Source organism: Neofelis nebulosa, chromosome 4 (genome assembly GCF_028018385.1).
Source record: "Neofelis nebulosa isolate mNeoNeb1 chromosome 4, mNeoNeb1.pri, whole genome shotgun sequence".
In the NCBI taxonomy this organism is placed as follows: Eukaryota; Metazoa; Chordata; class Mammalia; order Carnivora; family Felidae; genus Neofelis; species Neofelis nebulosa.
This window is the reverse complement of record NC_080785.1, coordinates 96568912-96582723: the sequence shown is the minus strand read 5'-3', so window position 1 is coordinate 96582723 and position 13812 is coordinate 96568912. Positions and strand designations below refer to the sequence as shown.

General features: G+C 39.7%; 1 protein-coding gene across 2 annotated transcripts in view; it reads right to left on the bottom strand.

The window, feature by feature from the left end:
• Window positions 1–13812, bottom strand: part of SUGCT (succinyl-CoA:glutarate-CoA transferase) — a 758031-nt gene that overhangs the window by 92516 nt on the left and 651703 nt on the right. For both annotated transcript variants that reach the window (XM_058725465.1, XM_058725466.1), the window contains one exon: window positions 9426–9489. In XM_058725465.1, coding sequence (XP_058581448.1) covers window positions 9426–9489 — 64 coding nt within the window. The remainder of the gene's footprint in view (window positions 1–9425; window positions 9490–13812) is intronic.

The window sequence follows — 13812 nt, the reverse complement described above, 5'->3', positions numbered from 1 at the left end:
TTACGAGCACCGACATTTTTAAACTTTATGGAGGGATACAAGCTGAAACTTTGGTTCCTCTTAATTTTTCTTTCTCCCTGGTGAGATCTGTGACAACTTTGTCCATTGCTGTAAACGATTGTAGAAATGTAACTGCACTTTGAGGGTATGTGATTTCAGAGACACTATCTAAGTTTCTATCTAAAGGGAATAAAACAGCTAAAAGCACGAGGACGACATGAAAGCTTAGCGGAGGAAGACTGGTGACGATACAAGAGACTAGGTGGTCACTCCATGTAAAGTGTGTACTTCAAACTGGAAACAAACTAAAAATGTACAATAAATCTCTTTCAGATAACTTCCACGTTATTCTGTTCATGAATAGTCCATCTGTTCATAAAAAATCCATACTGCTTAAAATTGTCACAAATCATGTTTTTAATTATTTTTCACCTAATAGTTTTTTATTCTAATCATCACCCAGAAAATGTCTATTAATTATTTAGTTGGTATAGAGGGTGCTGGTTTGATTTCAAATGATATTTTTGTCCTCCAGAAGCTTACAAAAGAAAGATGTTCATCATTTATAAAAAGTCTTGCAAAACATTCAGAAATTAAAAAATAGGGGCACCTGGGTATCTCAGTCAGTTAAGTATCTGACTTTTCAGCTCAGGTCATGATCTCATGGTTTGTGGGTTCAAGCCCCTGTGGGGTTCTGTGCTGACAGTGTGGAGTCTTGAGTCTGTTTTTGGTTCTGTGTCTCCTTTTGTCTCTGCCCCTCTCCTGCTTTCACTCTGTCTCTCAAAAATAAATAAATGTTTAAAAAAATTTTTTTAAAGAAATAAAAAAAAATGTCAGGTAATCACAGAAGTACATTCAACTTTTTCAAATTTCACTATAAAATCCAGACATCAATATTCCAATAAGTTGGTTTGAGCTCCATTAACTCACAGCAGTGATTGTCCTTCCTGCCCCAACACTGACTAGTTAAAAACTGTTGCAGAGTCCAAATACAAATGTTAAAATATTATGGGGAAAAGACTTAACAAAAGTTTTATTTAAAAGAACTTAAAGAAGTGTCTGGGTGGCTCAGTCAATTAAGCATCTGACTCTTGATTTTAGCTCAGGACATGACCTCACGGTTCATGAGTTCAAGCCCCACATTGGGTTCTGTGCTGACAGTGTGGATGCTGCTTGGGATTCTCTCTCTCTCTCTCTCTCTCTCTCTCTCTCTCTCTCTGCCCCTCCCCTGCTCAGGCTCATTTGCTCTCTTGCTCTCTCTCAAAATAAATAAATAAACTTAAAAAAATAAAATGAAAGAACTTAGAGCTGCTTGCTGAAAAACACAGATCAGGGTACAAGCAGGCAAGGGTAATTCAATTTAAAATCATTTCACATCTTCTTGATCCATTCATCAGTTGATGGACACTTAAACGGAAGGCTGATGGGGGAAGGGGAAGAGGGAAATGTAGGTGATGGGCACTGAGGAGGGCACTTGTTGGGATGAGCACTGGGTGTTGTATGGAAACCAATTTGACAATAAATTATATTTAAAAAATAACACATTTAAAATAAATAAGTAAATAAATAAATAAATAATAAAATCGCTTCACAGGCACAGAAGACTACTTCCCTTTAACAGCACTGACACACTCCCCATTAAAATACTTCCCAGAAGTGCTACTGGAATCGGACAATTGCAGTACACACAGGGAAGTATCTGTAAATGGTTATGGTGAGAAAGTTTAGAGTTACACATCAAACTCTATTTCAGTGACAGCCTTTGAAGTTTGGAACTCAAAACCAAGGTGATTTGGCACCTACATAGACCATGGAGGACAGCATGTTCCACTCTGGCTAAAAGGCCAATGGGCAGCAGAATTACAAGATGCAAATGACAAATGGCGTCGTGGAAACGGGCAGTCCTTTGGAATGTGATAACCAGTGGAATATCTTTCCACTACAGTCACAAATAAGGTGATGTTTATATAATGGCCAATCTCTTTTTGATGAAATGTTGTGGTGTGAACTTTAACTTACTTTTTAATTTAGCAATTACATACAAACTGCTATCAGTTTCATAGTTTAAACCTCAGGACATTATGAGTTTTACAAAAATCTCCAATGGAGTTAGAAGGTTTCTAGAAATTATACCTAAAAGCAGTCAGTGAGAACATCTGCCAAACCAGGTTGAGGCTTCTACCTGAGCTCCTCTTCCAGATCCCTTCTCCAGATACTAATGACCTCAGAGACCTTGGCATAGATCTCCTTTACATTCTGATTTGTTTTTAGTTTGGTCATTAGTTCTGTGTTAGGTCTTATTCTTCCTGCCTCTGCCTACCTCGTCAGGGTGACTGTGAACCTGCCCCTCTCACTTAGTCCCTTTGAGCCCTTCCTCAGCTCCTCCTGTACACCAGCATGGCCTCCTGAAGGCCCCCACAGCCCACACCAGATTTGCCAACTGACAGTTGGCCATTTTTTGTGTGTCTGTACATTTCACTTCTTAGGGAAGCCTCCCCTGATGCCACACATTAGATGAGGTCTCCCTGGTCTGTGCTCTCCCAGCACCCTGCTGTGGCCTCAGGTTCTCCATGGAAATTCTGGTCCCCCTTTTCCTTCTAGTCCAATAAGCCCTCCCTGGTGAAGTGTAAGCCTCCTGAGTGACTGAGCCTGACCTGGGCACAGCTCTATTACCAGAGCTTCATCTAGCCAATAGAAGACCATAGAGTGAAGTTTGTGTGTTTGAGATTTTACTACTCAACTCAGTTCTCAGGTTACATTAGTTAATTATGAGCATATTAGTACATTGTGCTCACTGTGCTGATACCTCCGTCATTAAACTAATGGTGACCTGTGACTAATGAACGTTGCCCTCCTGGGGACTCTTGGAATACCAGAATATTTAAGCCTGGCAAAGAGAGAGAGGATGCATTTTGTCATTTATATCCCCACTAAGAATTAATTTTTCTTAGTCTCTTTCCACTTTTAAAACTGTCAAATAGGCTTTAAAGCTCAAATGAGAGAGTAGTTTAATGAACAATATATGAAATAAAGAACAATGGTATGAGCTTAACTACGACTCATACTTACAGATAGTTCATGAACATTAATTAGTTCATATGTTTTCAAAGACATGTATCCACACAAATGAAATTTCTTTCTTAATTATTGACTATAGATTGGAGGTAGTGGGAAATGATATGAAAAGGGAGTATGTTGCAACAGATACAAACTAATAAAAGGAATAGTTTAGATCATACTACTCACTTTAGTATCAATAATGATTACAAATATTGAAACAATGTATTAAGTACTTACAATAATTATTTAAGTAGCTAAAAGAAATTTTGAAGAGGTTAATAATTTCCTATCCTTGTTAAAAGAATATTAAAATTGATTGACCAAGACCTTTAAGGTATTGATCAATTAGTATCCTATATGAGAGCTCTAAACTGAGCACCTAAGGGAATGGTGTGGATTTATCATCTCTAAAAATGGTGCAATAAATATTGTATAAGAATTATTGCTGACCTCTTTGACCTCGGACAGAGAAACTTCTTACTAGACATGTCTGTGGAGGCCAAGGAAACAAAAGCAAAAATGAACTATTGGGACATCATCAAGATAAAAATTTCCCCATGGGAAAAAAAAAAGTCAGCAAAACTAAAATGCAATAGATGGAATGGGAGAAGATATTTGTAAGTGACATATTGGATAAAGGGTTAGTATCCAAAATCTATAAAGAACTTATGAAACTTACCACCCCAAAAAAATAAATAATCCAGTAAAGAAATGGGCAAAAGACATGAACAGACACTTTTCCAAAGAAGATATTCAGATAGCTAACAGACACATGAAAAGATGCTCAACATCACTTATCATCAGGGAAATACAAATCAAAAACACAACCTCACACCTGTCAGTAGCTAAAATTAACAACTCAAGAAACAACAGATGTTGCCAGGGATGTGGATAAAAGGGAACTCTTTTGCACTGCTGGTGGGAATGCAAACTGGTGCAGCCACTCTAGAAAACAGTATGGAGGTTCCTCAAAAATTAAAAATAGAACTACCTTACAACCCAGCAATTGCACTACTAGGTATTTATCCAAAGGATACAAAATTTGAAGGGGCACATGCACCCCAATGTTCATAGCATCACTATTGACAATAGCCAAAGTATGGAAAGAGCCCAAATGTCCATTGAGTGACGAATGGATAAGGAAGATGTAATATATATATATATATATGCACACACACAATGGAACATTACTTGGGGATCAAAAAGAATGAAATCTTGTCATTTGCAACAATGTGGATAGAACTTGAATGTTTTGTGCTAAGTGAAATAAGTCAGTCAGAAAAAGATAAATATCATATGATTTCACTCACATGTGGAATTTAAGAAACAAAACAATGGACCTAGGGGAAAGGAAGGAAAAATAAGATAAAAACAGAGAGGAAGACAAACCATAAAAAACTCTTAAATACAGAGAACAAACTGAGGATTGGTGGAGGGGAAGTGGGGGGGGATGGGCTAAATGGGTGGTGGGCGTCAAGAAGGGCACTTGTGGGGATGAGCACTGGATGTTCTATGTAAGTGATGAATCACTAAATTCTATTCCTAAAACCATTATTACACTATATGTTAACTAACTTGGATTTAAATAAAATTTAAAAAAAAATTTTTTTTAAAGAATTACTGCTGTTCTTCAAGAGACATATTTCTAGAACTAAGAAAACTTTTCAAATTAGTGCATTGTATAGAAAATTCAGTAAAGGTCACAAGAAATTCCTTAATATTAAAGGAAATTTAAATAGGTAGTTTTAGGTAATGTTAATAAGGATTTTTATTGGAAATGTAAAGATACATATATAAATATATAAACTGCATTTAATGAATTCAAAAACATGTCTCCACTAGCCAACTAGAACACAATGTAGCATAATATCACTTTTTTTTTTTTTCAACTTTTTTTTTTTGGGGGGGGGACAGAGAGAGACAGAGCATGAACGGGGGAGGGGCAGAGAGAGAGGGAGACACAGAATCAGAAACAGGCTCCAGGCTCCGAGCCATCAGCCCAGAGCCTGACGCGGGGCTCGAACTCACGGACCGCGAGATCGTGACCTGGCTGAAGTCGGACGCTTAACCAACTGCGCCACCCAGGCGCCCCGCATAATATCACTTTTAACTCCACTCTGGGTTTCCTGTTTTGGCAGATTCACCTCATTGAGGCATTGTGGGAGAATTAGAGGTGTTTCTGCAGCATTCAAACTATAGCCTAAAACTTGTCCAATGGGGACATCCTTTACAAAGAAAGGCAGAACTATCATAGGTAAATACAATCAGTGAAAGGGGAAATCCACAGGAAAAAATGTAATTATTTACTTATAAATTCCCTTTACATTTAATACCTCTTACCCTGTCTGAGTGGCCTTGCAGTAGGATACAGTGAGTTAGGAAATACAACAGCAACTTCTTTTTTGACATCCATAAGCAGAATTGTCTCTCCTCTTTCACGGGTGGTCCAAATGTGCTGCTCTCAAGAGATGCTCAGATGCTAATTCCAAAAATAACCTAAACATATCCATTTCACCAGAAATCTGAGATTTCTTATACTGATAATCTTATAGAACGGATACAAGGTAAGTCAATAAAGTAGATATACCAAAAATATGCCTGAACTCAACAGAAATTAAAGAAACAAAAATAGTATTTTCCAAAGGGAAATAAAGATAAAAATAACAGATAAAAACAAAAGAGCTGAAGATCTGAGAATCGTATTGTGGTAAATTGAATTTTTGGCCTCAATTATTTACCCCTCTTTGCCCAGGCTTCCATGTAACTCTGCAATTTCTCTTAAAAAGAGAGAAACATTCCTCCACTCCTTGGAACACAGCCTAAAACTTGCTTTGGCCAATGGAATGCCGACAGAAGGGTCTGCTAGTTATGCATCGGTTCTTCTGTGGCCTTGTGGTTTCTGTTTGCCTTCTTATTTTCCTGCCATTGCCATGTGAAGAATGTGAGAGATACAATGTGGGGCAGAGCTGAGCCCATGTGATAGTGAGGAGCCATGCTTGGCCAGACCTGCACCCAAAAGCAAAGTCACCCAGGCAAGTCCAGCTTGGCTACCCCTACCTGGTCTACTTGTGTGGAATAAATAAATGCTTATGTTTGAATGGAACTGAGATTTTTGTGGTTATTTGTTACACAGCATTATCATCACAGTAGCTAAGTGATACACTTATAAATTAAAATGAGCAAAAAGGGGGGCACCTGGGTGGCACAGTCAGTTAAGTGTCCATCTTCTGCTCAGGTCATGATCTCACGGTTCATGAATTCAGCCCTACATGGGGCTCAGTGCTGACAGCTCAAAGCCTGGAGCCTGCTTCAGATTCTGTGCCTCCCTCTTTCTCTGACCCTCCCCTGCTTGTGCTCTCTCTCTTCCTCTCTCTCTCTCTCAAAAAATAAACATTAAAAAATAATAAATAAATAAAAATTAAAAATAAAATGAGCAAAAAGGGTATGCTTTTTCCTTAGGAATCTAAAAAAAATATTTCTCTCTCCCCAAGATTGATGTTCATTCATTTGCCAGGAAAGCCAACAAATTCACATCTGATTGATTGAGAGAGTGCCAGAACCAATAACTTCATTGTAGGTTGACCACTGACTTACTTTTCTCCCTCCTATACCAACAACTATAATTAACTTTCAAATGTTTACCCTTTCCTCCCATGTATTGAGGATATTAATGACTATGATCTCATCTGTAAACTTGTAGAATAAAGTTTCATCAGAGGTTCTTGAATGTTCTTTAGATCCCATGGTTCCAAGCAGGTGTTTGGAGGAGACAGCCTGATGGAAGCAGTGGGAGAAAGCTTAACAGTTAGAGTACTAACCTCTCAACCAGCAGAACTCTGCTTTAATATATTTTAGATATTGAGGTTTCAGTTGGAACTCAGTTCCACTGTTTTAAAAATTAAAATTAAAAACTGCTGGATAGGGGCACTTAGGTGCTTCAGTCAATTAAGTGTCAGACCCTTGATTTCAGCTCAGGTCATTATCTCACGGTTCATGAGATCAAGCCCCCTGTCAGGCTCTGTGCTGATAGCATGGAACTGCTTGGGATTCTATCTCTCCCTCTTTCTCTGCACCCCCCCCCCAAGATAAATAAATAAGTAAACATTTAAAAAGCAAAAATAAAAAAATAAAAAATATTAGAGAAAATATTTTTTAAGATCTCCTCACACTGAAAACACTGATTAAATTTTTTTGACCACCCCCACTCTTCACTGCTATTGCCATGACCCTAACTTAAGACAGAATCACCTGAAGTACCGTAACAACTTCCAAACGTGACTGCCTGCTTTTAGTTATAAATTGTGCCATTTCACTCCCCTGCATCAAATTAGAGTAAAACCACATCTGGCAGGGTGTCCCGGCTCTGCCTCTCTCTGCAGTCTGACTTCCCACTCCTTACCTCACCTTTCTTATTGGCTTAAAATACACCCTGCTCTTTCCCAACTCAGAGTCTTCTCACATGCTGGTCCCTCTGCTTGGAATACCGTTCCCCTACTCTTCAAATGTCAACTTCTTATTATCCTTCAATTCTCCATTGATAGGTGACCAGGCTTTCTCTGATCACTCAAACTAATGTAAGTCCCATCTGCCTCCATTATTCTCTACGACAATACATGGTCTGTCCTTTCTTTCTTTCTTTTTTTTTTTTTTTTTTTTTTTGCACTTATCGTGACTTAACCCTTACCAGAACATTTGTTGGTTGCTTTTATTACCTGACTCTCCATTGAGTTTGAGCTTCATGTGGTCAGGTCTGGTTTATTTTTACATTCCCAGGACCCAAAGCATTGCCCATGGAATGTGTATATGGAGTATGCTCAATAATATGAGTCAACAAGTGACTGTCTTAGCTTTTATGATAATTCTTTTCTTTTTCCTCCACCACCTGTCTACATCTCATAGCATTTCCCTGTTCACATGTGGTTCCAGTCTCTGACATGCTTACACCTGCTCTCTCTCTCTCTCTTAGTTACCTTCCTTAATTCCCAGACAGTGGTCCTTATACTCCTGTACATAAGAATTTTCTCTTTCAACTTACTTTATCATCCCACTTTCCTCTTCTTTTCCTTCTTGCACCAATGGTCATGATCTGATCTGTTCTGGGACTTTGTTATCAAGCTGATCCTGAATCTTGAAATTAGATTATAGCTACATAATACCTAACAATAGCAGTTATTCAATAAGTGCCATCTGATACCTAGAGAAGTAAATATTCTATGCTGTTTATTTATTTTGAGAGAGAGAGAGAGATAGCGAGCGAGCATGGGGGAGGGGCAGAGACGGGGGACAGAGGATCCAAAGCAGGCTCTGTGCTGACAGCAGAGAGTCTGATGTGAGGCTAGAACTTAACAAACTGGGAGATCATGACCTGAGCCAAAGTTGGACACTTAACTGACTGAACCACCCAGGCACCCCTCTATGCTGTTTTGACTCAGGTGAGTGAGGGGTTTGGGGAATGCCCAAATTTCAAGCAAGGTAACCAGCACTGAGCTTCAAGTAAACAATGACCAAAGTTGTATCCTAATTTCATTATCCTCTGTCAGAAGAAAAGACAAAAATAAGTGTATGGTTTATATATAGTCTATAAAAGAGGGACCTGAGGAACAAGAACATGGTGTGTTTTCCCAGCAGTGCCCCAAGTAGAGACAACTGAGCTAAGGAACAGTAACATTATGGTTGTTAGAGAAGTGAGATTTGTCGGGGTAGCAAGCTGGTCATGAGCTCTCACTACAGTTTGGATGCTCTGAGGCTTCTGGCTGCTGGAAAGAGAACTCTCTCCCGGAAGTGAAAAAGTTGGCATTTTGGCTCGGACCAAAATGTCTTAGTGAGTTTGTTTGGTATGAGTCAACTTAGAAAAATTCAATGTATTTTGAGTTAAGTGAAAATATTTTGTTTCCTTATCTACAAAGCTGAGATCCTCACCGTAAATCATAGTTCAGGAAAAAAAATGTCCTGGTCTGAGCAGCCACTAGCCTTCCCTGGATGCCAGTTCCATTGTGCCTGGCTTACCTTCCCATTCACCTATGAACCATGTGCAATTTCAGAATAGCTGCCACATCTATTGTTGTCTATCTTCGGCAGTTACATTGTGTATTTTTGTGAGCATGTGATTACATAAAATGGAGTCAGATAATATGAGCAATTTTGGTTACCAGGGCAATCAGATATTCGTTAAAACGAAGACACAAGTCCGTAGCCTAGGTATATGTGCTTGTGGGTAAGATTCTAAGGTTTCCCTTTCATCCAAATGAAGAAGTTGGATAATGTCTTGACAAACTGTTTGGGGAATCACCAGCTACCTGCAGGGATCAGCACAGGGAATAATTAATGAAGGAAGGTATTGAGGAAAATAACCAAAGTTTTCAAACCTGGGACTGAGATCTTCCCCACGGTCGGATGCTTCATCTCCATAATGAGGCCATTGTGTAACACCTTCAAATGTAAAAACAGACAGAAAACTAAATTACAAAATAAAATTACTTAATCTCAAGGAGTTTGAAAAGCCCCCTATTTGGCCCACCAAAGAAACATTGCAAAACACAGAATTTTCAAGTTTGGAATTTTAATTTGGAAGTAAATATTTGAAACAAAAATGTTTCCATCTTATATTAAACCAAGTGATGCCAAGAAGATTTAGAAGGCACTACATTTTTTTTTATAAAGTCTTCCCACTCTTAAAAATGCTATTTGCTCCTAAATATACAGTATGATTTTCCCCTTTTCATCTGTGTTTGATCCTCTAAATACTGAAGCTCTGCCTCTTCTGGCATTACTTCATCACAGGCCATGGCCAAAGTCAACTGCAGAAGGACAGAATGGGAGGAAGAACCAGGACCAGGAACTGAGGAGCCCATGGGGATGGTACATGAGCTCCTAGCAATTTATTCAGTGGAAGGTGTGGGAGTCAGTCCAGTTTGAAAGGTGAATCAGAATAACCAGAAGGCTCAGTGACTGCTGGAAGTAGACATATTCAGGGCTGCTGTGACCAGTAATAGGCAGGGCCAGCTGACCGGGAGCCCAGAGTGGACTCATGTCAGAGGCTTGAGCTGGAGATTGGAACCAGAGAGGTTTTTGGTGGTAATAAGACCATTATTATAAGACAAGATCTCAGAACTGGGAGTCAGTGGGGAGCTGGCAGGGAGGAAATTGAGCAAACAAAACAAAACATAGACCCTGTCCTGAAGGGCTGGTTAGGTTCCCATGCACTAGGACCACGATAGGTATTTGGTGGTCCAAATAGCTTGGACCTCCAAGCTAGGTAGGTCCTGACCTACCTAGACTTGGCCTCAGGTTCAGACTCAAGGCCAATTACTAGGACAGGGACATTCTATTAGGGACACAAGCAGAAGAAATGTGGCTTGATGTTGAATTGCTTGACTACTGGAAAAGAGCTACCTACATCCTTGGCTTTCATTTTTCCTATGGGGTGGGCAGGAACACAGAATCTGCCAGGGATCAAGTGCCCTCATAGGTAAAGGATGAGACAAGGGTATGGAACTAGATTCTAGACTACAAAAGTTGAATTCTGGGAGGCAAAACATTTGGTCATACACAAATGAAAATTCTACAAAGTTGTTTTCCTTTGTTTAATTGTTTTTAATAGCTACTGTCTAAAGAACCCCAAAATTCAATTTACTATTATTATTACTGACTGTTCAGTGAGACATATATGGGTGAGTCACATATGAATTGTGCTCTATCTGTACTATCTACCAAATGGAGAGCTTCTCTCTTCCTGTTTTGTACATGGATCTAAAGGGCAAGGGTTTCAGTGGCACAGTAAACTTGCAGACCATGATTTCATGCTAACATCCCCAAAAGCAGCAGTTGTAATGGCTCTATAGCATTTTGAGCTTCAGGTAAAAGCAAGATTTGCATATCCATATCCTTATCCTAGTCTTTTCCCAGAGTTAAAAGAGCATGGAATAAATAAACTAATAAAAATGTAAAACTCAGGGAAAGAGGTCACATTTCTTAGGCTCTCTCCATTTCCTGTGAGCTTTTTGGTCACATTGCAGAATAACCCACCAATAAGACAACCCTATAGGTGACATTTAAAGGTTAGAAGTAGAACTCTGCTGTGTCTAAATATTCTGGCTTCCACCGATTTCTTTGGGAATGGTCACCACCTTTGGGGTGATGCTCTTTAAACAACCGTGTCAACCTCCCTCAGTGAGGGTGATGCCACACCATATGGAGATCCTTTCTAGGGATGCCTTGCCTCTCTTTTGGAATCACCAGCTTTGCACCCAAGAGCTGGCCAGAGAAAATTCTTGCCAGTGTTAGAACTGAGCTATAATTTAACTCTGGTGTGGCTCGTTCTCAGCACCCGCCCAGCACAGCCTCCTCCTGTGTGGGGGTGGGGGCTAAATGCCAAGGCGAGGTGCTAAATCTCAGTTCTACTGAGGACAGGAACAAAAATACCAAGCTAAATTTCACTCGAAACAATTATCTGCACACTGAATCATTCTTCTCTTCTCGTATCTGTTGCCCTCGTGACTACCTCTTTGTAATAACACTGCAATGCTACTCACAGAAGACAAAAGTGAGTGTTCTCGGCTAAATATAACTTAACTGATATTGTTGAAATTAATTAACGCTGAATTTTAATCATGTAGGAAACGTTAAGTGTCAAACGTGAAAGGGTAGTTGGTAAAGGTCAAGGGACATATGTCACAGATCTGCAAAGCAAAAGCTAGCAGTTGATTGAAGTTTTTCATGGAAGCAGCTTAAAGAATGTGCTTCCTTCGCCTCTACCCTCATTACGGTCTGTGTATGATATTCCCAACATGAAACTTTGAAATCCAGCCTTACCAGTTCCTTTGCATTGAAAGTCCTTCAGTTTTAAGCAGAAATATAAATTCTTCTCATGTTTGGCTCAGGAAGGTTAACTGCGGTTTTTCATCTGCTACGGCATTTGTACAATTATGAAATAAATGGGCTAGTCTGAGCCCCCATCTTCAGAAAGATCTGACCTATTCCACTGCTTGGTTGCTATCCCCCTTTTTAGGTAAAGTTTGGAGTCAATACAATTCCATAGGCTTTCTTCTGCGAATCAGGTCAGATTATCTCGGGGAACAATCGAGGCCGTGGCACTGCTGTCCCTGGAAACCCTGCCTAATGACTCGGAATCTTGGAAAACTCTCCAGCCTTGTTTGTGGGGCAAGTCCTGCTCTGCTTAGTAACATATTCGAGAACCTCAGAACGCAGGCAGGCTGTCTGAATTTTAGCATAAATCTCTCCTGCTGCACTTCAAGCGTATTGTCTCTCCCTAACTTCACTGGAAACGGAGGACCTGGCGCTTACTAACATTTGTAGAATGCTTCTTTGGGAACGGTTACTAAATGTTCCCCGTTCCTTTTTCTCACCCAGCCTCATCACCCCAGCCTCTATTACCTCAACCTAGAAATTCAGATTTAAAGTGTTTCATTTTCATGGGGCGCCTGGGTGGCTCAGTCGGTTAAGCGTCCGACTTCGGCTCAGGTCATGATCTCTCAGTTTGTGAGTTCGAGCCCCCCCCCCCCCACTCCCCATTGGGAGTCACCACTCTGTGTCACCACTCTGTGCTGACAGAACCTGGAGCTTGCTTCAGATTCGGTGTCTCCCCCTCTCTGCACCTCCCATGATCATGCTCTGTCTCTCTGTCTCTCAATAATAAATAAATGTTTAAAAAAATTTTAAAAATATAAAACATTTCATTTTCTGACCACTAACAATGGAATGGGGGAACCTCAGCTTTAGGGACCTCCAATACCATTTTCTCTCAAGGAAATGTCACGCCTGGAGCCTCAGTCTGGCCATCCAGGGCACCTGGGGGTATCTATTTCATTATTTTTGAATGAGGCAAGGAAGCTTCCCTAGAACTTTATAGTGGATTTCATCCTTCTTTCACTTATTTTATCCTCCCTAGATCTTCATGGTTGGGTAGCTCTTCTAAATATCATTTCTTTTCCTTATAATTGCAAAAGCCTATTCCTGACAAGAATAGAATTGTAGAGAGTGTACTAACCTCTTTAGCAAAGAATCGGGCCTATTTAAAATAAGGTCTTTCTTTCTTCTTCAAGAGTTTCAGAGATTGACAGGCTAATGACAGAGTCAAATGGTAATGTATTAATGATGGGGGGAAGGGGGGGAGTAAAATGTATACCTTGAAGTGAAATACGAGTGTAAGTTAAAGTAAGAAAGTCTTTTGATAAAGTCCTACGGCAGGAATGGCAGAACAGGTCTGTGATATAGCACTAACAGGAAAACAATGCAAAAAATAAAAAATCAATTCCCCCCTATCTAGGTGGTGAAAACCTCTAAGAAAAGCAAGAGATCTAGGTCAAGAGTAGAACTAACAAGGCATATTCAGATGAAAAGAGACTGACAGAATGGCGGCATTAAATGACATACACAAACGATATGTGTAAAGACCATATTAAAAATCAATATGATACCGTCCATGACATTAACAGTGATGCTCAACAGAGAACGGACGATGAATAGAGAAATGGCCAGTCATTCAGTTTAACAAACATCATAGAGCACCCATGTACTGAATGATAGCAAGGGGTTGGCAGTAAAAAGATGAATGAACATGCATTCAAAGTGCCTATAATTAGAAGACAGGGTTGGGAATAAGAGACTTGAGCCGATTTTTATAACAGTTTAAGCTTCAAATGAAGGAGCAAAATCTAATAAGTAACAAGTAACTTTATCTACCTTGGAACGAAGCTAAAGGACATAGATCAAGGAGTTTAATGGAAGTCCCAA